The 23,629-nt window shown below is 34.7% G+C and overlaps 3 protein-coding genes across 5 annotated transcripts; all 3 read left to right on the plus strand.

Moving 5' to 3' along the window:
• The first annotated feature begins 1,476 nt into the window (after positions 1–1,476).
• On the plus strand, positions 1,477–5,144 carry LOC108206084 (AT-hook motif nuclear-localized protein 1). The gene is made up of 6 exons (XM_017376264.2): positions 1,477–1,676; positions 1,882–2,376; positions 3,309–3,373; positions 3,562–3,693; positions 3,998–4,159; positions 4,410–5,144. Exons 2-6 carry the CDS (start codon positions 1,995–1,997, stop codon positions 4,803–4,805), a joined length of 1,137 nt encoding a protein of 378 aa, XP_017231753.1. The 5' UTR covers positions 1,477–1,676; positions 1,882–1,994; the 3' UTR covers positions 4,806–5,144.
• A 7,142-nt stretch (positions 5,145–12,286) lies between these two features.
• Positions 12,287–14,980, plus strand: LOC108205732 (uncharacterized). 3 transcript variants are annotated; one of them, XM_064087737.1, is made up of 7 exons: positions 12,287–12,413; positions 12,990–13,387; positions 13,472–13,641; positions 13,748–13,828; positions 14,103–14,178; positions 14,275–14,361; positions 14,521–14,980. In XM_064087737.1, exons 2-7 carry the CDS (start codon positions 13,009–13,011, stop codon positions 14,688–14,690), a joined length of 963 nt encoding a protein of 320 aa, XP_063943807.1. In that variant the 5' UTR covers positions 12,287–12,413; positions 12,990–13,008; the 3' UTR covers positions 14,691–14,980. The 3 variants fall into 3 exon arrangements, with proteins under 3 accessions (XP_063943807.1, XP_063943806.1, XP_063943808.1); XM_064087736.1 differs by having other exon boundaries at positions 12,411–12,551; XM_064087738.1 differs by lacking the exon at positions 12,287–12,413 and adding an exon at positions 12,658–12,778 and having other exon boundaries at positions 14,521–14,877.
• A 2,852-nt stretch (positions 14,981–17,832) lies between these two features.
• On the plus strand, positions 17,833–18,812 carry LOC108205733 (uncharacterized). The gene is made up of 2 exons (XM_017375773.2): positions 17,833–18,676; positions 18,784–18,812. Exons 1-2 carry the CDS (start codon positions 17,833–17,835, stop codon positions 18,810–18,812), a joined length of 873 nt encoding a protein of 290 aa, XP_017231262.2.
• The last annotated feature ends 4,817 nt before the right edge of the window (positions 18,813–23,629 follow it).

The following is a 23,629-nucleotide window of genomic DNA, read 5'->3' on the forward strand; positions in this document are numbered from 1 at the left end:
GTTTAGTATAGCAAGTGTTGCTTACAAAACTGCAGTATTACAAGTGCTAGACGTCTCTAACTCTAGGTACGCCATAGTGTAGTTTTCTATAGAGATATTGACTATTATATCAAAGTGCCCATTATTCTCATCAAAAATTATCTAAGTGATTCCCCGATCTACACGAGGACTCAATTAAACCACCATACTCATTATATATCACTCCGTTAAATCTTGAAAAAAGATTAATGAAAAATTGACAAACAATGTGTTTGCCAATATATCTCTGTAATCTTCATTTCTAGTTTTTTTTTGCAATTCATGTGGTCCACACATCATCTGCAGATTAGGATTTCATTAAGTTTTGTATTAATTATTTTCAAAATTTAACATAGTGATATATATAGTGATTCTAGTGGTTAAAATAAGTTCTCATGGAGATCGGGTCTTGATAGTTTATTGCAAGAGTGGTGGGCATTTTAATATAAAACTCTGAATATATAATATTGATAGTATCTCGAGCTGAAGATTTTATATATATTAAATGTCATTAAATAATTATACGAGGTTAGATGTTTAAATGTTTAACGTTCTCATAACCATTCAAAACAGTTTCAGAAAACCGTCACCCGTTTCTGATTTGTTGAATTTTTTATACTATATCTTTTAAGTGCATTGATCGTTTTCATTACCGTTCAAAACAGTTTCAGAAAACCGTCACCCGTTTCTAATTTCTTGAATTTTTTATATTATATCTTTTAACATACATATTAATATTTTATAAAATTAACATATATATTTAATGTGATAAAAAAACATACAAAAAATAGAGTTAAAAGTTGAAGTCATGAGCTATATTTTAAAACACAAGAAAAGGTGCTTGAAGAATATATAAGAAAATTTAAGTTTCCTCAAACAAAGATGAAAAATTCTATCAATAATGGTTATTTTTGTTGAGTTTTTATTTTTTTCTTCAATGAATTAAATATAAAAATGATATCATACTAAATTTAAACGATTCACAAACTTTCCTTCAGATTCTAACTAAATACTATGGAAAATACTTTTATTTGAGACATTGAAGTTAAACCTTTTTAAACTTAATCATGAAAAAAATTTCTCATTAAATTTCCATTTTCTTAAATTAGTAGTATAAACTATGCATTTTGAAAATAGCATATGCGCTTATTGTCAAAACCGTCCTTATTTGTATAGGAGTATTTGTTTGGTGAGGTTGTATTAATGTATGCAATGTAGATGTGTGCATATTAAAATATAAATATCATTTTCTTTGGAAAAGTGAGTCTTTCTGGCTTGCCAACCTAATTTCACTTTTCCCAACCACAACAAGAGAGTTTTTAATTTCCTTTCACCGGACTCCAAACTATTTCTTAACCAAAATACATAATTGCTCCTGCTTTATTTTAATAGAAATAATTAATGACAAAATATTTTATACCAATATCTTATAAAATACACATGATTTCAAGATTTATTAATTATGACAGTCTGAGAAATCAAACTACATTTCACACCAAAACTCCTCATTTTTCTCATCAATATTAAAAATCAAAGCTTTATCTTTCTTCAGCCCATCAAACCTCTTTATCTTTTTCTCTCAAAATTATATATACACAGTATATATATTTGAGAATGAACAGTTTATGCTTTCTACTAGCTTGAAATTTTTACTTGGGGTAGGTCGGCTTGATCTTTATTTTACTTTAATGCTTTCATCTCTCTTGAATTTTAATTCTACTTTCTTGTGCATCATTCTCAAGCTTTAAAGCTTCTTTAAATTGTTTACTTCTTTTTATTTGTTTATTATTTTCTGGGTTTTGGGTTTTATAGTCTCAGCTGTTTAACAGATTGTAACCTTTTTTTTTCTTGATTTTTTTCAAGATTCTTGAAGTTTCAGGTACTTGATCTTGAAGAATCAACTGGGTTTTCAAGAAATCTCGAGAAAAGAATTTTGGAATTAAGAATTTAATATTATTGTGAGGAAAAGTTGAAGTATGGAAAATATGAGCAGCAGTGGGGTCACAGTAGTTAGATCAGATGCCCCATCTGAGTATCATGTAGCTCCAAGAACTGAAACCACTGTCACTGGATCAGTTACTCACGTGACCCCCCACGTGGGTGTTTCTCCGGTGCCGGCGCCGGTGATGGTTGTGCCGCCGGTGGGTGTGGATGTGACAGCTGTCAAGAAGAAGAGAGGGAGGCCACGGAAGTATGGCCCAGATGGCTCTGTGACCAAGGCTTTGTCTCCCAAGCCCATTTCCTCCTCGGCGCCGCCGCCGGTCATTGATTTCTCGGCGGAGAAGCCGCGTGGTAAAGTCCGGCCGGTGGGGCTTACAGCTAAGCAACACCAACCTAAGATGCAGATGGAAGGCTTGGGTAAAAATTTTAATTCTTGTTTTATTGAGATTTTAAAATTTTGAAGTTTTGATTTTTGTTTTGCATGCATGTTGATGTTTATTGTTTTGGAATTGTGGGATGTTTGGGTTAGTGCTGTCCTGAAGCTGTAGTTGTGTTTGGTATTTAATTTTTATGTGAAGAAAATTGTTGTAGGGCCTTAAAAGTTGCAATAGTGGTGACTTGGTCATTGATGTTAATGGCTGATGTTAATGTGTTGTTCAAAAGGACTAATAAGTAGGATTAGTGGGATGAGGTGGGAATATTTGAGATGTTGAAGTCATATGGAGTGTGTCATTCTAAGGAACTGGTTCTTTTAAGTGTGAAATGGTATGAAAAGTGTAAACTTGTTGCCTTACTATTTTTGGTTGGTATGTGCTAAGTGATGCAGTTTTATTAATTTTATGTTTCGTAACTCAAACTAGCTGAAGTTCAGTATTATGGATGTCGAAGTTATCTGGAGTCTTTCATTGTGAGGAACTGGTTGTCCGAAAAGTGTAAAGTTGTTGCTTACTATTTTTGATTGGTCTGTGGCTAGCTGATGTAGTTTTATGGATCATGTTTCGGAACTCAAACTAGCTGAAGTAAACTGTTTCGAACTTTTATGCCCTGTTCTTCCTCAAAGTAAACCTCTCTGATAGTCGGATGTATTTTATCGCACAAGGTCTGATTTTTTAGTAGCCGGTGGAAGTCCTCAATGTCCTGTATTGATAGAAGATCATGGATTTCCTTGTGAGCATCTAGTTGTTACAGCTTATTAATCCTTATATCATATAATGTTTGGTGCTTAGTTTACATCACATTGGCATTAGCAAGCTATAATAGTTTATGCTATTAAGATTTCTCTTACTAAAACTTATTAGCTGTGTTGCATGTGTTTTGTTCTGGTGAACTAATCTTTTTTGATATTGCAGGTGAATGGTTTTCATCTGCTGGTGCTAATTTTACGCCTCACATCGTGACGGTGAATGCTGGAGAGGTAAAAGAGTTTAAATAGCATTTATATTTCTCTACTAATTTTTGCTTTTGGAGTTGTTTCGTTGCAAGTGAATTGTTTTCAAATTTATTCCTAATAGCTGCACTTTGTACCATGTGTATAGATGTAAAGTGTATGAGTATGTTTGTGTTTTGTGTCCAAGTGTGAACTCATGTCTTTTTGTTGTTTAGGATGTAATGATGAAGATTATATCCTTCTCTCAGCAAGGACCTCGAGCAATTTGCATCCTATCTGCAAATGGTGTTATATCCAGTGTGACACTTCGACAGCCTGATTCTTCTGGGGGTACACTGACTTATGAGGTGCCATATTCCACTACATTCATATGAATACATCTTTTGCAATACTTACTGTAGTATGCGACAAACTATTATGTTTTCAGTACTTTCATACCATTTTTGGGATCATGCAATAATAACATTTGCCGTTATGCATACAATCCTTATGAGCTTAAAGTAGTTAAAAGAATGTATATGTGTTTATATAAATAATACATCGAACAAGGGTTCTGTAGTCTTGCTTATCCTAGACATTAAAAAATCTCTCCTACCCTAATCCAATCATAATGTACAGACATTTGACCTCTACCTCATCCTGTTCTTTCAGGGTCGTTTTGACATACTGTCATTATCTGGATCATTTATGCCTACTGAAGTTGGAGGAATAAGGAACAGGTCTGGAGGAATGAGTGTCTCGTTAGCAAGCCCAGATGGACGTATTATTGGGGGGAGTGTCGCTGGGCTGCTGGTAGCTGCTTGCCCTGTGCAGGTCTGCCTTCTCTCTACCTTGAAATGACAGTTCTTAGCTGTTTCCCAATCAGTATAAAATTAATGCAGATGTTATTGTAAATGTATTTAAACATAACTTCTGGTGTAGAAGTTCTTCTTTCCACCTTGTGCCTTACAGAATACAGACATACATGCATATCGACCCAGTATTTTATTGATACATCTCTCTAGTGTTTGAAACTATGAAGTTGAATAGTTTCCTTATTTATCATTTTCATTGATGAAATCAGATTGTCATAGGCAGCTTCTATGCTGGCAGTCGGCAGGATCAAAGTGCCAAGAATTTTTTTGCACAGACAGCTGCTGCTCCTGTCCCTATTACACAATCTGATGATCTTCGTGGTCAGCAAAACTCAGCTCCTCCAATGCAAAATCTTTCAGCGACTTCTCTTGGTGGAAATGGCTGGGCCACATATGCTGATGAGTCCAGGAGCAAACCTACTGACATCAATGTGACTTTGCCCGCACCATTCAAGCCTGCTGATATGAACACAACTTTGCATGCACCATTCAAGCCTACTGATATAAATGTAACTTTGCCTGCTCCGTTCAAGCCTACTGACATAAATGTGACCTTGCCTGAATCGTTCAAGCCTACCGACATAAACGTGACTTTGCCAGCATAATCTGGATGATGAGGCCTTTCCTGCTACTGACCAAAATGGTTTTGGATGTCAACCAATGAAAATTCTCACCTCCTATGTGTAACTGTAAAAGTAGTCACCGTGGTCATTTCTGACCATGCAGCTAGGTTCTTCCTCCTTTCTTTAACTGTAAAAGTAGTTTTTGCTGTGATCATTTCTGACCATGCAGCTGGGGTTTGAGTTTAATTTGTGCAGTAGTTTGACTAGGCAATTAGCTCATTCTTCAGTTCTATTAGCGGATGATATGGAATTTTTGGATTTGCAGTATCTGTATGTGGAGTTAAATCTTAGTCTCAGTTGAACTGAATCTGTTTCTGGGTCTCTTTCTGCTGTTTTATTCATTTGCAGTATTCCATAGATTCCATAAAATTTGACAGCTGTTTCATTGTCTTGATAACTTGGACATGAGAAGCTCATTTTTGAAATCAGAGAGCGGGGCATCTTTAAAATGCGGATAGGTACCAAACACCGACTTGAATGCTAAACACCAAGCACACATTCATGTTTGACTCTATTTCATTTTTAATGAGTCGATAACTTTGTGCTCTGATCCTGATCAGTTATATGATACCATAGATTATGATAACTTTTCCGCTCAGAATATCTTCAAAATATTAGCTATATGATATCATAAACTATGATTTTGGTTCTTAATGATTAAATATTCCATTCCTATTTTTTTACTCTCTCTCACATTTTTTACATGATCTTTTTCCAAATAGATTTTGAACTTTATAGTATAACAACATATGAAACAAAAATAAGAATTATGATTGAAATTGTCATTCAATTATAGAATCCTTGTATATTAGAAATTAAATCATTTATTATATGTTTCAGAAACATAGTTAGTACATTGCTGGAGATGCTCTTATATACATAGTACTACAGCTGAGCAACATTTTTTGGGCTAGCATTTTAAGTAAAATCTGTATGTAGCAAGTTTCAAAAACAAGATCAACGTAAACTGGTGGTTCTCATTCTCCAGTTGGAAAGTGGTGGAACCATGAAGTTACTGCTGTAATTTTGCTAAAATAACATCTTGACTCTCATGATTGATTCTAAATCTTGTTTGACATTTAACCAACTTCCAAATACATCTCTCAAAACCAACTTTTTGACGAGTGTGCTCTCTCTGTGCACTTTTTGATGAGATGACAATTAATATCCATCTATTTCTTGTTCTCAAAACAACAGAAATTATAGCATTGTTCTATTTGAGCACAAAATATAAAATATAGAACATCGTCGTAGCATTGAATTTTAGTTTTTGTTTTATAGTAGAGATATAACACAAGATATAGCACACTACCGGACTTGCCCGAGCGAAGAAGACTTACAACAGCAAAAAAGGCAAACTTTGAATGCTGTAAGCAGTAGCTGAATCATAAACATGTCTACAGTAACTAATTCCGATTTCCAAGTGTTGCGGAGTTCTCAGAAGACAAGATGATGGTTAAGCCAGAGTGCCAGACAAACGATGTCGAGAAGCAAAGAAGTCAACTTAAGAGTATGGGCAAATCAAGTTGCACATACACTAACCAAGACCAGTTCCAGCATTTCTTGATGCTGCATCTGCCTTGATTCGGGGAGGCCTAACCATACGATCAATAAGACCATATTCCAGAGCTTCTTTAGCATTAAAGCGTTTCATCCAGCTCAGGTCATTATATATCTATGCAATGTAGAAATTAAATATACAATCATATTAAGCATTGTAATGTTATTAGTTATCTAGATGAAGAGTCTGGATGATGCATATTAGTTCGAGATATATAATTAAATTAGTGTATGAAGACATCTATATATGCTCTAATATCATTTTTGTTGACAAGAATCAAAGGAGGGACACTAAGCTTGCAAACAAGTCGAAGGAATATTACTCGGCAAGATTTCAACTATACCTTCTCGGCAGGCTGGCCCGTCTTCTGAGATACTCCCTCCGTCCCACCAGGTAGTTTACGTTCACTGTTTGCACGCATTTTGAGGCTCTTATAAAGAATAGGTCAATAATATTTTTTAAAATTATTTTTTTTCAGAATAAAAGTTTAGACATCAAACTTTTTTTCAAGATTTTTTTAAAAAATATATATATAATGTAGGTATACTTTATAGGAGTCTTAAAATGCGTGCCGAAAAGTAACGTAAAGAACCTGATGGGACGGAGGGAGTAACTCTTTAAAGATAATCTCTAATCCTGAGAAGCTCATTTGCTTCATTGCGAATGTCATCGCCCTGTTGATTACAGATTTCAGTCCTACAAAGGCTAGATTGATCGACGGTAGTTTATAAATGCAACATTAGAAGTGAAAATCATGAATATGGTTTTGAAGCCCATGGTGGTTAGATATTTAATTTATGGAAGTAGTCCATGTTTTCCAAAACAACAAATGCGTGCCTTTAATTGTCCGATCCTCTCTTGTAACACAATATCTTTCCTCCTGCAATATTTATTTTTAATCCAATCTACCATTGTACTATTAGAATATAAGTGTGTAGCTACCTTTTCTCCAGCTGCTAGAAGAAAACCGGCCAGATTGTATGCGTAGCCCGCACAGTGGGTACCAACAGGGCTCTTTAGGCTTTGCAATGTGTCATATATAGCCATACTGGGAGTGAGCTAAACAAGTAGACAACAATCCAGCAAAGATGAACAGAAAATAAGATTTGAATCTGGCACTAAATCTCTGAAAAGAATGTGCTTATGGCTTTGTAATGGTAACTAAATTGAAGAGTAACTCACATCTCCGCCAGGGCCATTAATGTACATATACATCATCTTGGACGTTCAATGCTGTCAAGGTATAACAGGTTGCCAGTATCTGGTTGCTAAATTCTTCATCTATATTTTTCCCATTGAATATAACACGTTCCCGATACTGCGACAACATTAAAGCAAATAACCACCAGTCTTATAAATAATTATATGCTGCGTGGTAATTCAGTTCAGCAAACAAAGTTTACTTGTACACGGGATTATATATAGTACAACATGAATAAATATATAGTTCCGCTAACTTTTTCAGTTCATGCAAAAAGGTTACGTCCCATTTGCCAGTTATGTGCCATGACTAACTTCGAGTATAGATCTCAGCATACAGCAATGGAAGATAAAGATTAGAAGGTCATAAACTAATTCAGCCAGGATGACTCACCAGGGCATTTCATAAATCAACCCATTGCCAACTGCCCTCACCAGGTGTTCTATAGGGAACTCTTGGTGTACCTATGGGCATCATTCTAACATGTCCCCAATTTGCCTTACCATTTACTGTCCTGCAATCGAAGAATGTATCATCACACATCACTCATAGAACCCTTCTATCCCAGACAAGTGCTTATACTTTCTCTTGTCATGACGTTACAAGTACCACATATCCATCTTACATACAATGTCCAATATGAATCTTAAACCACAAAGTTGTCCATAAACTATGGATCATAATACATTCAATCCTCGATCATAATTTAATCTTTCATGTCGCTTGATCAATAAACTACAAAATACAACAAGGAACCATAATCTAACGACATATGACTAGTTTCAAGTTACCTAAATTATAAAAGAGGCGACTGATAACTTTAAAAAGATATTGCTATAGAGAAAATCTGACACACACCTGGAGTCAATACTGTTATGCACCTTGTTATGAAATTCAACATTCAAATTAGATCTTCAATCCCATAAGAATCTGCCAAAAATCGAGGGAATTTAAATAAAAAGTCATAATTTAGGCAATAAAGAAAAGCCCATCAAATGAAATTATAGAATATTTAGCGAAAATGGTAAGAGATAGAGCCTTGGGGGAGAAGAGAGATGGAAAAACAAGACATCATAAACAGTTTTAATGATCCAACTGCATTATTTTGCAACAGAATCTTCTTGATATACTTGGTGTTGGGAGAAGCGTGGGCAGCTAGAGCGCGATCCCTCCAGGAACCTTTATTCTTCATGAGCAACACATTATGCTGAGATTCGGGAACAATCTTTGTTCACACATGAATAGCATAAGATCCTTCTAGAACCCGTCTATCTAGAACCTTAAGGTGTTAGAGGAAGTCCCGAGATGGATCTCATGTTATATTTATACAATTTATGCATGAAAGAAAATATCGCAAATAGTTTCTATATGTAACTATACAATTGTGGCAACAGAAACAATTGTATCAATGGTTTGATGGTGACATTTGTCCAGACTGCGAAAAGCAACTTCCACATTCTTACGTAGTAGATTATAAGCTGAAAGCAATTCTCCAGATGCCCTAGCATGAGGTTGCATAGGCTTGCACTTCATTAGTTCTCAGGCTTTAACTAACTTCCGTGTTCGACCAATAGGATCAACCGTGAGATCATAGTGATCCAGATGAACTGCTGAAACAATGATAACATGTTCCACATTTTTCCTTCCAGAAAATGTACAGGGAGCTGTATCATAGACAAGTGATGAGCAATGCTACCAGAAACCAAAGGTTACCGACTAACTGGAATTTTTGTAAAAAAAGAATGCTGGTAATTGTACAATGATACTTCCATGTCAATTGTATTTACAACAGTTCATATTATGTCCAATATATCAAAGTTCAGATTTTGATAACAACAAAACTTAGCTGCTTCAAAATTGAATATGGTGATATGGAGACTCTGAATCTCGATTTCAATGACTTATCAGCAGAAGGTTGAGAAACACAGGAGGCACAAGTTTCAATTTTCCAAGGTACTTGAAATAAAATTCTTTATGCATTTGTACAGGATAACTGACATATACATACGCGCTCAAAAAAAAAATAATAATGATGAGGAAACTGCAAAATCAGCAAGTTAAATGGAAGTATAACGATTTTATTGAATGATATCATTGATATGTAACACCATATCCAACTAAAATATATAATATATATCCGAGTTCCTTGAAGTTCTAATTTCATTGTCAAATTTATTACTTCCCAATGTGATCTGGTCCATAATAGAGATCATCACGAGCCCCTAAAGCACCATAATCAGTTTGAACCTGCAAATCATCACCACCATGATTCTTGAAATAATCATGACTATCAGAAACCAATTCACCATTCACAAAGCTATAACCATTAAACCCACTGGGATCATAATTAACAGGCTGCATCATCAAACTGTCATCAGCAAAACCCACATTATGAGGAACAAACTGATCTAAATTAGGCAACATTATTTGATCATCAAGTAATAATCCCTCAACCGAATTCCTCAACTCATCCGCTCTCCTTGTCGCATTATTCTTCAATTCTTCCATCGACTTAATATAACAATCAAGTTCATCCATCTCCAGATCCTCAAAAGATCTCTGCCACCAAAACTCCCCACTTTCCTCCACATTATTTGATTTAATCTTCTCAACTTCCATCTCCTTAGCAATCTCCAAGTACTTCTTATTATACTCTTCATACATGCACGCAGAATTTTCATCCACAGGAGGCGAATTCGAAACATTATTTCCCAGATAAGTATCGATAAGAGAATCGACATTGGGATGACCAAAAGCATACACACGGCTTCCCACAGATTGAACAAGAATGAGTATCTCAGCACCGGTTAAAACACATAGTTCACTAGCTTTGTTGAACAGTCCAGCTCGGCGTTTCGAGAACGTGACTTGCTTCCTACCAGGATTTTCTATCTTCTTGATCTCAATTTTTTGACGGCCTCTTGTTTTTTTCATCGGCACTGTTTCTTGGCTTGATGAGCAACCTGTTTTTTTCATCGTCATTGTTTCTTGGTTTGAAGAGAAAAAACAAGAATTGTATCAGTGCAAGAGGGTTTAAGGAAAAGAAGAGGGTGTGTGTAATAAATATGGGAGCTCCACGATTTTAGGACAGAGATTAGATCCGATTAGTAGCTATAATAATGGTTTTAAAAGAAATCACATCAACTAATGGACAATAGAGGGATCCTCTGCCCGATTTTTTTTTTATTAATAACATGTCCAATTTTTAAAATCAAAATTGAGTATGATTTAAATTTAAATAAATCAAGATTTTATATTAAGGAACAAATTGAAAACCGATGGAATTTTGAAAATTTATAAGCACAAAAAGGTATGTGTTAAATATGAGAGTTTCACGACTTTTAGACAGATTATTCGCGTACAATGGATTTTAAAAAAAATCACATCAACGGATGGATAAGAGAAGGACCCTCCAATTCTGACCAAATTTTTTTTAAAAGATAATAATATATCCAATTCAGTAAAAATCAAAATTGAGTATGATTTAATTTTAAATAAATCGAGATTTTATATTGTGGAACAAACTGAAAACTAATGGGATTTTAAAATTTTATAAAAACAAGAAGACGATGTGGAATAAATATGAGAGCTTCTCGGACAGAAATTAGATATCGATTAATCGCCTATATTAGGTTTGTAAAAAAATCAATCAATGGATATACAAAGGAAGCGCCCTCTCATCCCTGTCCGGAACTTTTTGAATATAACAATTTATATATCTAATTTTGTAAAATCAAAATTGAGTATGATTTAATTTAAAATAAATCGAAATTTTATATAATGAGGAACAAATAGAAAACTGATGGGATTTAAAAAAATTATTTCCGTTCAACAAATTCTAAGAAATTAGTGCTCTTTATTAACATGTTGATTATATTAAAATATTATTCCTCTTATTATTTATAACTAAATTGTTAAAATTTATTTTCTTTCAAAAAAAAAAAGACAAAATAGGATAATGGTAAATGGTTTATGAATAGTAATATCATATTTTGTCGAAACGATTTATTTAAATATGAAATTTATTATAGTATTAGATCGCACGTAAATTTAAGAATTTCTAAGAATACTTTATACTCTCTCCCTTCCTTTGGGCCCTGCTCCCGAGTTATAGTCAGGGAGGAAAAGTGAAAAAGGGTAAAATTATGTAACTTTCACTCATGTTTGTGCTCCCGAATTTTTTTAAAAGAGGAAGAGTTATAGTTAGGGAGGAAAACAAGTGAAAAAAAGTAAAATTATGTAACTTTTACTCATGTTTGTGCTCCCGAATTTTTAAAAAAAAATGAAAGCAAGTGAAAGTGGATGCAAATATAACATATTTTGTGAAATAAAAGTAAAAACACATTAACTTTCGCTTGTTTTCTCTGCTAAGAGTAGGGCCTTAGAGCAAGTCCAATAGGTGTGCTAAATCAAGTCTTAAATTCAAAAATAAGGAACATGGGATAAAATTGCACTCCAACACTATGCTAGTGATGTGCTAAATCACTAGCACAAGCCTTCCCTTCCCTATTTTTAGAATATGCTAGCCACTTCTAAACTATTTTTATCATTAAAATATTCATTTCCCTCTCTCCTCCACATCATTTCCCTTTTCACAACATCCCAAAGTGTTTAAATTTAATATTATTATAATCATAGGGAATGGATATAGGGAGTACTATTGGAGCTCATGTGCTAAATCTTGTGCTAAATCACTAAGACATATTATTTTATAATATTTTTAGGAAACCTCTTCGCATAGTGTTGGACTATACCCAATTACTAGAATGTTCGGGAGCAGTCTATCATCATCCACCATCCCTCTACCCTACGCGTGTCTGTGATCCAGGTACGACTATATAAAATCACCGCTACTTAATCAATTTTTAGTTTTCATAATATCATTTCTTTAATAGTAATTGAGATAAAATTTGGTTGCCCTACATCGATTCTAAGGATTTCTAATTTCTCTTCTCCTCTTAATCAGGTACCAGTTTTTTCATGTCGTTCGTGGTTTATTTTGTGTATGTATGTGTATCGCTTGAATCGAGATTATTGGCGTTGATATCGTCACAATCCGTCGTGTTTGTTTATATTTATATGTATTGGTTCGTTTTTATTTAATGATTACTGTTGTAGATTGATCAATTTGCTTGTTGTCTTGTGGTTTTGAGGCGTTAATTGAAGTTTTTGCCGGTGATGTTTTTTAGTAAGGTTGGTTTGATTTAGATTAATAAACCCTATGTATTTAATTACCCACTTGCTGTTGAATATTTTTGGAATGATTTCACCTCTGTCGTTCTACAAAATTGGTGTTTCTATGTCTTTGTGGAAGTGTGTAATGATTTGGAACTATGTGATGGTACTTTTTGTGAGGGAACTTGGGCTTTCGTAAATATAAATATGATTGTGTTGTGATTTCCAGTGATACATTTGGGGGAAAAATGAGTGGGCGAAGGGGAAACGGCGATCCTTTTTCTCAATTTGGTGACCTGTTTGATGGCTTTGGTGTTCACCGGAATTTAACATCGAGCTTTTTTGGAGGACGAGACCCATTTGATGATCCTTTCTTCTCGCGCCCATCTGGTGGAATGTTAGGTCCTATGATGAATTTGGATCCATTTAGTGCATCCATGGGTCTTCCATCTGGTTTTTCTACACATGAGCATTTGATGAACGCTCATCCCTCTGCTGGAGCTAATAGGTCCAGGGGGCCAATTATTGAGGAATTAAATTCTGATGATGAAGTAGTAGAAGATGAAGAGAAGAAGCACGCTCCTAAAAAGCATTGTAGGTCAAGTGAAGGGCCTTTGGAAATTCAAGGTGAAGTGCATTCCTTATGTTTTGTCAAATATGTATGACTCAACGATATGTTGATATCGTATTAAATTTTGTTTTGGATTGTAGGTGGACGTGGTAAGCAGCTGCAGCAGCGGAATGACTTCAACACTCTGAATAACTCGCGTACGAATTCCCGATCGCAAAGCTTCACATTTCAGAGCTCAAGTTTTACATATGGTGGTTCTGATGGATCTTATTATACTAAATCAAGAAGTATGAGGACAGGAAGTGACGGAGTAAGTGTCTTTATCCTTTTTCTTTTGTGCTGCAGGTTTACTAGCTTGTACCTGCTTTGCATATTAAGTAACATCTGATTCGTTGATGTTTTGTGGTGGTTTCCAGTTGACAGTAGATGAAAGTAAGGAAGCTGATTCAACTACTGGCCGAGCTTCTCACAGGCTCTCTAGAGGAATTTATGATAAGGTAGATGATATATAAATTTTTTTGCCAACTAATTTCTGACAAGTTAGATAATGCATCCTTTCTTTTTAAATAAGAGGCTTTGCATCATCATCGTCATCATCATCATCATCATGCATTCCAGTTTTTAACAAGTTATCGTTTTCAAGAGTGTTATTGGGGACATCAATAATAACTATACTCAACTAGTGGGAGCATCAGTGAATTAAATATTCATATATGCGACATGTACAGTATTTGTTTTACGGGCTTATCTTATATGGAGGGTTATCTGCAGGGTCATACTGTTTCAAGGAACTTGCAGTCAGATGGAAGAGTGGACACTCAGCAGATTTTGCACAATATTGATGAAGGTATTTCATATCCTAGTTGGTGACTCTTGTCATTTTGTCTGAGCCAAAATGATTTATTTATATTTAGAGTAATGATTTTTTTTACCTGTCTCTTAGATGAACTTGTTGGCTTTGAAGAAGCGTGGAAAGAAAATGCAGGGAAACATTTGCCAGGTTGGAGTGAAGGCCTTAGAGTCCAGAATGGTACGGTTCCTTGTCTCTGCATTTACATCTTTGTTGCTTATATGATAAATTTTAACTCTTCAGTTCTATTTTATCATGATCTTGGTATGTATTAGAAATCAACTGCTATGCTTCGTAGTTAATTGCTGATTTATGTGGTGATTGTTAATTGTAATTTAGGGCCTGGGAGCAGCGCACTAAGTGACCAGCATAGTAGGGGAGGCTTGGCACTTCCTTCGACTGAAGATGGAGCTGGTTCTTCTCAGATGCAACATATTGCTACTGAAAGGGCGAGGAAAAAAGTTGGAGACCCGAAACGTTCTGCTCGACGTAGATCAGGAGGCAATTAGAGTTGGTATGGTGGCGCACACATTCTGAGGGCACTGAGATGACGAAATGGTGCTATATTACCGCACTCAAAGTAGTACTAGTAGGAAAGTAGGACCTTCTGGGTATCTAGAAGATGCTTGTATGTATTCTAAGACAATTATGCTTGGTGCCATCAGTTCTATTTTGTGGTTGAGATGATTGAGATGAGACAGGATGTTGCTGCAATATGCTATATGCTATATATAATGTAGACCTATATATTTGACAACTTACTATTCAGCAGTGGCATTATTTTCATTATGATGTTCAATTTTGCTTCCTACTGGATGATACATTTACTGGGTCATTGCTTCCTACTAATAAATGAAGTGCATTGTGGCTACATACAAATTCAAAAGATAGGTCACAAGCCAACAAGTTGAATCTAATCAATTTGCTTGAGCCAAGTAAAGGAGCTGTTAGCGGGAAAATGGGCTCCGTTGTTTTAGGCAGAAGATCTAAGTAGGAGATGATCTATTGGTTGGTGAAGTCGGGCTCTAGCCAATGCTTAAGAGCATCTCCAATGGGGGGTGCTAAGTAGAGTTGCTTAAAATGCCAAATCATCAAAATTACTACTGTACTATTTTATTTTCTCTCTCCTCATTTGTACTTTTGGCAACTTCTACCTTCATTGGTTGGTGAAGTCGGGCTCTAGCCAATGCTTAAGAGCATCTCCAATGAGGGGTGCTAAGTAGAGTTGCTTAAAATGTCAAATCATCAAAAGTACTACTATTTTATTTTCTCTCTCCTCATTTGTACTTTTGGCAACTTCTACCTAAATATTTGCTCCAATGGTTGGCACCAAAAGTTGCCACACATTTATAGAATATAGTTCTTTTATATAAACCAAACAAAATACATTCAATTAATTTATGCTAATATAATTAATTTTAAAATTGAGTAAATACTAAAGTCAAATATGATCTCTAAATTTTGACCAAATATGCTCCACTAAATCCGCTTGAAGATCACGATGAATGCTTCTATCACGAATTTCTGCATTTATTTGAAGCATTGTTGAAAATTCGGAAGTAGGCCCATGCGATACTTGAATTGTTGGAGTGTCAACCGGACTTTCATCATAATTAAAATCTGAAAAAATCTCATATGCATCTCTTTCATCCTCCACAATAATATTGTGCAATATGATACATGCGTACATAATATTTTTAAGAACGTCTCGTCGCCAAAAACGTCCCGGTCCTCGTACAATAGCAAAACGAGATTGAAGTACTCCAAATGCTCGCTCAACATCTTTACGGGCTGCTTCTTGACATCGGGAAAATAATTTTCTTTTATCTCTTTGAGGTAATGGAATAGTTTTTACAAATGTACTCCATTCCGGATATATACCGTCCGCTAAATAATATCCTTTATTATATTGTGTACCATTTACCATGAACTCAACTATGGGAGCTTGTCCTTGTAAAATATTTGCCATGCCATGTCATGCCACATGGCACTTAAGCACTCTTCTTGATACCCCCATTGGAGATGCTCTAATAGTCTTTGTATGAAATTCGAATGTCTCACCTGCTAAGAAGTTCATCATACGTCTTGTAGTGGTATTGAGTCAATTGTAAATTAGCAAATATGTTTTAACATTGTGTATTAATTAAAAGGCCTCTAGTATTTGTTTTATATATTGGATAGTACCAAATGAATATGATTTGATTAGTCGTAATATTTCAATATGTACACAACTTATTCAAAGTTTATAATTAAACAATTTATTATGCACAAAATGTTGGATTCGACGGGATCCAATCCAATTATTTATGGCCTATCGGGTATTAATATTTATCAGCAAGATAAGACTTGAGCCTTAGTGATTATTAAATATATAAATAGCATTTAATTATATTCAATTATTACATCTAATATATATCTATTCAGATATATTTATTCATAACGATTCATGTACCCAAGCTCATAACTTTGATGGACGGTTATGGGTTTAGCCTAATAGGGTTGGTCCCATTATTCCCTCTATATAATGAATATTGTATGAGAAGAAAGCTATGCTTGCACTCTCGATATTCAGAAAAATACACACACCCATCCTTATGTTTAGAGGAGAATAGTGAAGATCAAATACCTCAAGAACTCACGCTCTTCGTGCTCTCTCACGATCATCAATGGCCTCTTTTGATTCAGGTACGCTTCCGCTACTAATATATACTCATAGTCTTGATCTGGAGATTCATGTTTATATTTACATGATTTAATCTTACATTTGGTATCAGAGCCTTCTCCTTGATTAATTCCTTGAGTTTATTATTTTAATTGAATTGGGTATTTTTGATTCAGTATCAGGCCTTAATGATTTTGACATGTACCGGTAGTTATATAATCTGTATTACGCCACCATCCTTCCCGATTATCAAGAAAACTATTTTTAAAAGCCACCCACTTAATCTGCATATAGTTTTCAATTTTATATACGCAGAATTGTAGATGCATGTCTGGACAATGTACTGAGTAATTGTTTGTTAGTCAATATGGCCGTGTTGATTGGAATTGTCTATTACTTACATTTGATAGATTATGACTTTTTAGTTTATATGATTATAAGTCTTAATTTAATTTATTATATTTAAAGGGATACTTATGATTATTAATAAATTATTAGTCCCTCATGTAAAAATATTATGATTTTATTTTATGGACTAATATAGTGATTTCTTAATTATTAAAGTATTGGGTAGACCAACGAAAGCCTTTTACTTTAATTATTTGAGAAAATTGTAAATCACCTAATGTAGTGTACAAGTTGATGTACGAATCGGCCCAACGGAAGATTTTGTATATTAATTTTGTAAAACGGTATTTTAAAGTTCAAATTGTAGGATTTAAATTATTTTTGCCCAACGGTGATATAATTGATATTCTACTATTTGTAATATTATGCTTAATGATAAAATTAATTTCATTTTAGTTATCGGCCCAACGGAAGATATTAAAATTAAATTAATTTTTTAATGAAAGGAAAAGTTTTGTGTATTTTATTTTTCCTATTTGAATAAACTGTTTATCCCTCGGTTTATTTAACTCATGTATTATTTGGTGAACTAACTATTTTTCATCATGTGGATTAAATTTATTGTACTGATATGCATGATTATGATTAACCTTGATTCAGCTTTTGGTCCTACTTCACTTACCAACTACTTTGCGCATATTGAACCGTTAAGTGGCTCTAATTTCAAGAAGTGGAAAGAGCAAATTGATCTTACCTTGGGAGTTACTACCCTTGATTATGCAATAAGGGTTGCAAAACCTGCTGCCATTACGGCTCAAAGCTCTGCTGAGCAAAAGGCCGATTATGAAAAATGGGAGCACAGCAACCGTGTTTCCTTAATGCTTCTTAAGGGCTCCATTACTAGTGCAATTCGTGGAGCAATTCCCGAATCTGAGAATGCAAAGGAGTACCTAGCGAACATTGAGGAACAATTCAAGGCTTCCACTAAGGCTCAAGCCACTACACTGATCTCGAAAATGGTCACTTTAAAGTACAATGGTTCAAGTGGTGTTCGTGATCACATAATGAGAATGAATGATATGGCTGCTCAGTTAAAGGACATGAAAATGGAAATCTCTGAAGGTTTTCTCGTTCACTTCATAATGACTTCTCTTCCTGCACAGTTCAGTGCTTTTAAGATTAACTACAATACACAGAAAGAGAAGTGGAAGATGAGCGAGTTGATTTCTATGTGCGTTCAAGAAGAAGAACGCCTTAAGTCTGAGAAAGTCGAAAGTGCTCATGTTGTGACAACGACACCATCTAAAGGTAAAGGAAAGAAATATGGCAATAGTCAAAAGAAAAAGGGAAATGATGCACCTGTCTCGAAAGATAAGGGACATGCTTCTGGTGCAAAGTTTGGAGGTCCTAAATGTAACTTCTGCAGGGCTAAGGGACACATAAGGAAAGAATGTTCCAAATTTCGCGAGTGGTTAGACAAGAAAGGTAATGCAACTACTGATGTTTGTTATGAATCTTTTACAGCTGAAGCTCCTTTAAATACATGGTGGATAGATACTGGTGCAACTGTGCATATAACTAATTCATTGCAGGGATTCCTTTCCGTGAAGAAGCTAAATGAAGGAGACCGATATCTGCTCGTTGGAAATGGAGAAAAGGCACAAATTGAAGCTGTAGGAACTTTCCGACTTATGTTGGAAAGTGGTTTTAATTTGGATTTAGTGGATACTGTTTATGTTCCCAGTATTACTAGAAACCTTATTTCTGTTTCAAAATTAGACGCTTATGGATACTCGTTTAAATTTGAAAATAAAGGCTTTTCTCTATTCCTTTATTCTGAGTGTATTGGCTCTGGGCTGTTAGAGGGAAACCTTTACAGATTATGTTTGAATGCTTCTTTTAGTGAATCCTTAATTTCAATGAATATGCAAGATGAGGTTGCAATAGTTTCTAAAAAGAGAAAGAGAAAAGATGAGAATTCCTCTAAATTATGGCACGAACGACTAGGTCATATATCTAGAGTCAGAATGGAAAGACTTATTAAAGAAGGAATTCTTCATCCTTTAGATTTCTCAGATTTTGACACATGTGTTAAATGTATTAAAGGAAAATTTGTAAAAACAAACAAAAAGGGTGCAACTCGTAGCACTGGACGCTTGGAATTAATCCACACTGATATTAGTGGTCCATACACTCCAGGTTTAGGTGGTCATAAGTATTTTATTACTTTTATTGATGACTACTCACGTTATGGCTACATTTACCTTTTGCATGAAAAATCTGAAGCACTTGAAATGTTTAAGATTTACAAAGCAGAAGTTGAGAAACAACTTGAATTAAATATTAAAGTTGTTAGATCTGATAGAGGAGGAGAGTATTATGGAAAATTCTCTGAATCTGGACAGAATCCAGGCCCTTTTGCATTATTCTTACGAGAATGTGGCATCGTTCCTCAGTACACAATGCCGGGCACACCGCAACAGAATGGTGTTGCTGAGAGACGTAATCGAACTCTTATGGACATGGTTCGAAGCATGATATGTCACAGTACTCTACCAGAATTTTTGTGGGTTGAGGCCCTTAAAACAGCCATGCATATCCTTAATCGAGTTCCGAGTAAGTCTGTGCCTAAAACACCTTATGAAATATGGACTAAAAGGAAACTTAGTTTGGGATATTTGCATGTATGGGGTTGTTTGGCTGAAGCGAAAATATATAACCCACACATCAAGAAATTGGACCCTAAGACTATAACTTGTCATTTTATAGGCTACCCGGAAAGAACTAAAGGTTTTAGATTTTATTGTCCATCACATACCACTCGAATAGTTGAAACTAGAAATGCAGTATTTTTTGAGGATGCTGAGGTCAGTGGGAGTACATCTCGAAAGATTAATCTGGAAGAGATTCAGGATAATGTCACTATTCCTATCATTCCAGATATTGGTGCACCAGAAAATGAAAATCAAAATATTGGTGCACATGAGAATGTACGTCAGGACCCACCTCATGATGACGAGAACACTAATGAACCTCTCAGAAGGTCAGAAAGAGTAAGACGATCAGCAATCTCAGATGATTATATTGTGTATTTAGATGAAATTGAGTCTAATCTAGGCATGGGACATGATCCTATTTCTTATAAAAGAAGCTGTCGCTAGTAACCATTCAACTCAGTGGCTTACAGCCATGGAGGATGAGTTGAAATCCATGAAAGATAACAATGTGTGGGATCTAGTTGAGTTGCCACCGGGAGTCAAAGCTGTAGACTGTAAATGGGTCTACAAAACTAAGCTTGATTCTAGTGGTAATATCGAACGATATAAAGCTAGACTGGTTGCTAAGGGCTTTACACAAAGAAAAGGAATAGACTATAATGATACTTTTTCCCCTGTGTCGAGTAAGGATTCTTTTCGAATTGTCATGGCTCTAGTAGCTCATTATGATTTAGAGTTACACCAAATGGATGTAAAAACTGCTTTTCTTAATGGTGACTTGCATGAGGATGTCTACATGTCACAACCGGAAGGTTTTGTAGTCAAAGGCAAGGAACACATGAAATGTCGGTTAAAGAAGTCCATATATGGGTTAAGGCAAGCATCTAGAGAGTGGAATATTAAATTTGATGATGTGATTGGAAAATTTGGGTTCCAAAGTAATGTTGTAGACCAATGCATATATCTAAAAGTGAGTGGGAGCAAGTACATTATATTAGTACTATATGTGGATGATATTCTACTCGCTAGTAGTGATATGAATTTAATGCATGAGACAAAAAGATTCCTTCAAAAGAATTTTGATATGAAGGATCTGGGGGAAGCTTCTTATGTCTTGGGCATTGAAATTCATAGAAACAGATCTCATGGAGTTTTGGGTTTATCACAGAGAGCTTATATTGATAAAGTTCTCAAACGGTTTAACATGCAAAATTGTTCTCCAAGTGTTGCTCCTGTAGTCAAGGGTGACAAATTTAGCTTGAAACAATGTCCTAAAAATAAGCTAGAACTGGATCAAATGGAGCATATTCCTTATGCTTCGGCAGTGGGGAGTCTTATGTATGCTCAGGTATGCACTCGTCCAGACTTAGCACATATTGTCGGTATGCTGGGGCGATACCAAATAAATCCAGGTGGAGATCATTGGAAGGCAGTTAAAAAGGTCATGCGGTATTTACAGGGTACAAAAGATTTTATGCTCACATATCGAAAAACGGATAATCTTGAAGTCATTGGTTATTCGGATTCCGATTATGCTGGGTGTAAAGATGAGTTAAAATCCACTTCAGGTTACATTTTTATGCTTTCTGGAGGAGCTATATCATGGAAAAGCGCTAAGCAGTCGTTGCACACCTCTTCTACTATGGAAGCTGAATTTGTGGCTTGCTATAAAGCAACGAAGCAAGCCTTATGGTTGAGGAATTTTGTCACTTATCTCAAAATAGTCGACACTATTTCTAGACCGTTGAGAATTTATTGTGATAATAACGCTGCTGTTTCTTTCTCTAAAGACTACAAGATAAGTGACGCAACAAAACACATAGATTTAAAGTATCTTGTAGTGCGAGAAAGAGTTCAAAAACAACAAGTGTCTATTGAGCAAATTAGTACAGTTGCTATGTTGGCGGATCCATTGACAAAAGGTTTACCGCCCAATCTCTTTCGAGAACATGTTGCTAGCATGGGTTTGGTTGATAGTCTTTCTTACTGATTCATGGATTTTATTGTAAGACACTAGTATTGTGATCACCTTATGTTAAGGTTTTGGACAAAGTATTTAGTTTGTTACTTCTATTTTGTGCACATTCGAAGTTTATGGAACAAACAATTATGTAAGGACCTCATGGACATCTTGATTTGCTATTGATTATGATTTATTATGTTGTTCATGACTTGAAGCTAGTATTTTGTTGAGTTTTATAATTATACTTGGAATGTAACTAGAGGACGGTTTCATATTTGTACATGAGTGTGATACTACCTTTAGTTCAGTTTTAGTATGATGTAAAACTTAGCCTGTCTAATGAGATGTAAAGCTCAACAGGAAAATTCTTGTTATATGAATGTTGATGATATACTGACCCTTGGCCAAGTGGGAGAATGTTGGATTCGACGGGATCCAATCCAATTATTTATGGCCTATCGGGTATTAATATTTATCAGCAAGATAAGACTTGAGCCTTAGTGATTATTAAATATATAAATAGCATTTAATTATATTCAATTATTACATCTAATATATATCTATTCAGATATATTTATTCATAACGATTCATGTACCCAAGCTCATAACTTTGATGGACGGTTATGGGTTTAGCCTAATAGGGTTGGTCCCATTATTCCCTCTATATAATGAATATTGTATGAGAAGAAAGCTATGCTTGCACTCTCGATATTCAGAAAAATACACACACCCATCCTTATGTTTAGAGGAGAATAGTGAAGATCAAATACCTCAAGAACTCACGCTCTTCGTGCTCTCTCACGATCATCAATGGCCTCTTTTGATTCAGGTACGCTTCCGCTACTAATATATACTCATAGTCTTGATCTGGAGATTCATGTTTATATTTACATGATTTAATCTTACACAAAAGTGTAAGTAAGATGATGTCATTTATCATAAGAAAATCCAAAACGTTTCGTCCAGGTGGTGGATTTATTCTTTGTTGTCCCGGGACATCCGACTTTGACTCAGACTCATCCTAGAAATATTAGAATAAATATGAAATGTAAGTCTAAATTATTGAAAAGAAACAATATGAACAAAACGTAAATAAGATAAGGGGAGTTTTATTAATTCAAATGTACTCTCACTCGAGACCATCGTAACATCACTCGGGTTAAATTATGTTACTCGGGTTAAATTATGTTACTCCATGTTGGAATTATATACGTTACGTTTTGATATGTTTTTAAGACTCGTTTTAAGTATAATTTTATAATATTTTTTTAAATCTTCTCTTTTCTAAATAAAAATTTGATGTTTAAAATTTGATATAACTATAATTTATAAAAGTCTTAAAATACGCATAAACAGTTAATATACTATATTTTGGGACGGAGTGACTAATGAACAATATTTTACAATCAAAAGAGGCCAGAGGGAAAGTTAAAAAAATCAACTTAGTAATATATAAAACATATAAAATATTTTATGAAAATCATGCACATACTACACTGACATTAGTCTAAACAAAATATAAAAGAAATCCATTAAATGGATATAAATTATAATTAAGATATTCATTTTTCCTTACGTTTGATTAAATACTACATAAATTATTTATTATATAAAAAAATTCCCTTTATATTTGTAGTGACCTTGCGTTAATTTTAAAGTTTCAAAAAAAAAAAAAAAAGTTCCGGCTCAAAAATTCATATCAAAGTCATTTTTATTTTTTCAGGAAATATTACTAGTAGTCTAGTACTAGTATTGTTG

This window comes from Daucus carota, chromosome 2 (assembly GCF_001625215.2).
Source record: "Daucus carota subsp. sativus chromosome 2, DH1 v3.0, whole genome shotgun sequence".
In the NCBI taxonomy this organism is placed as follows: Eukaryota; Viridiplantae; Streptophyta; class Magnoliopsida; order Apiales; family Apiaceae; genus Daucus; species Daucus carota.

What these genes read in the sequence shown, in the direction of transcription:
- LOC108205732 (XM_064087737.1), top strand. Translation starts at nt 13,009, where the DNA reads ATGAGTGGGCGAAGGGGAAACGGCGATCCTTTTTCTCAATTTGGTGAC. An exon ending in TGAGGACAGGAAGTGACGGA is followed by an intron (nt 13,642 to 13,747) that starts GTAAGTGTCTTT and finishes GGTGGTTTCCAG; the next exon opens with TTGACAGTAGATGAAAGTAA. An exon ending in AGGCCTTAGAGTCCAGAATG is followed by an intron (nt 14,362 to 14,520) that starts GTACGGTTCCTT and finishes ATTGTAATTTAG; the next exon opens with GGCCTGGGAGCAGCGCACTA.
- LOC108205733 (XM_017375773.2), top strand. Translation starts at nt 17,833, where the DNA reads ATGATTAACCTTGATTCAGCTTTTGGTCCTACTTCACTTACCAACTAC. An exon ending in CGAGTGGTTAGACAAGAAAG is followed by an intron (nt 18,677 to 18,783) that starts GTAATGCAACTA and finishes AATTCATTGCAG; the next exon opens with GGATTCCTTTCCGTGAAGAA.
- LOC108206084 (XM_017376264.2), top strand. Translation starts at nt 1,995, where the DNA reads ATGGAAAATATGAGCAGCAGTGGGGTCACAGTAGTTAGATCAGATGCC. An exon ending in GATGCAGATGGAAGGCTTGG is followed by an intron (nt 2,377 to 3,308) that starts GTAAAAATTTTA and finishes TTGATATTGCAG; the next exon opens with GTGAATGGTTTTCATCTGCT. An exon ending in TAGCTGCTTGCCCTGTGCAG is followed by an intron (nt 4,160 to 4,409) that starts GTCTGCCTTCTC and finishes TGATGAAATCAG; the next exon opens with ATTGTCATAGGCAGCTTCTA.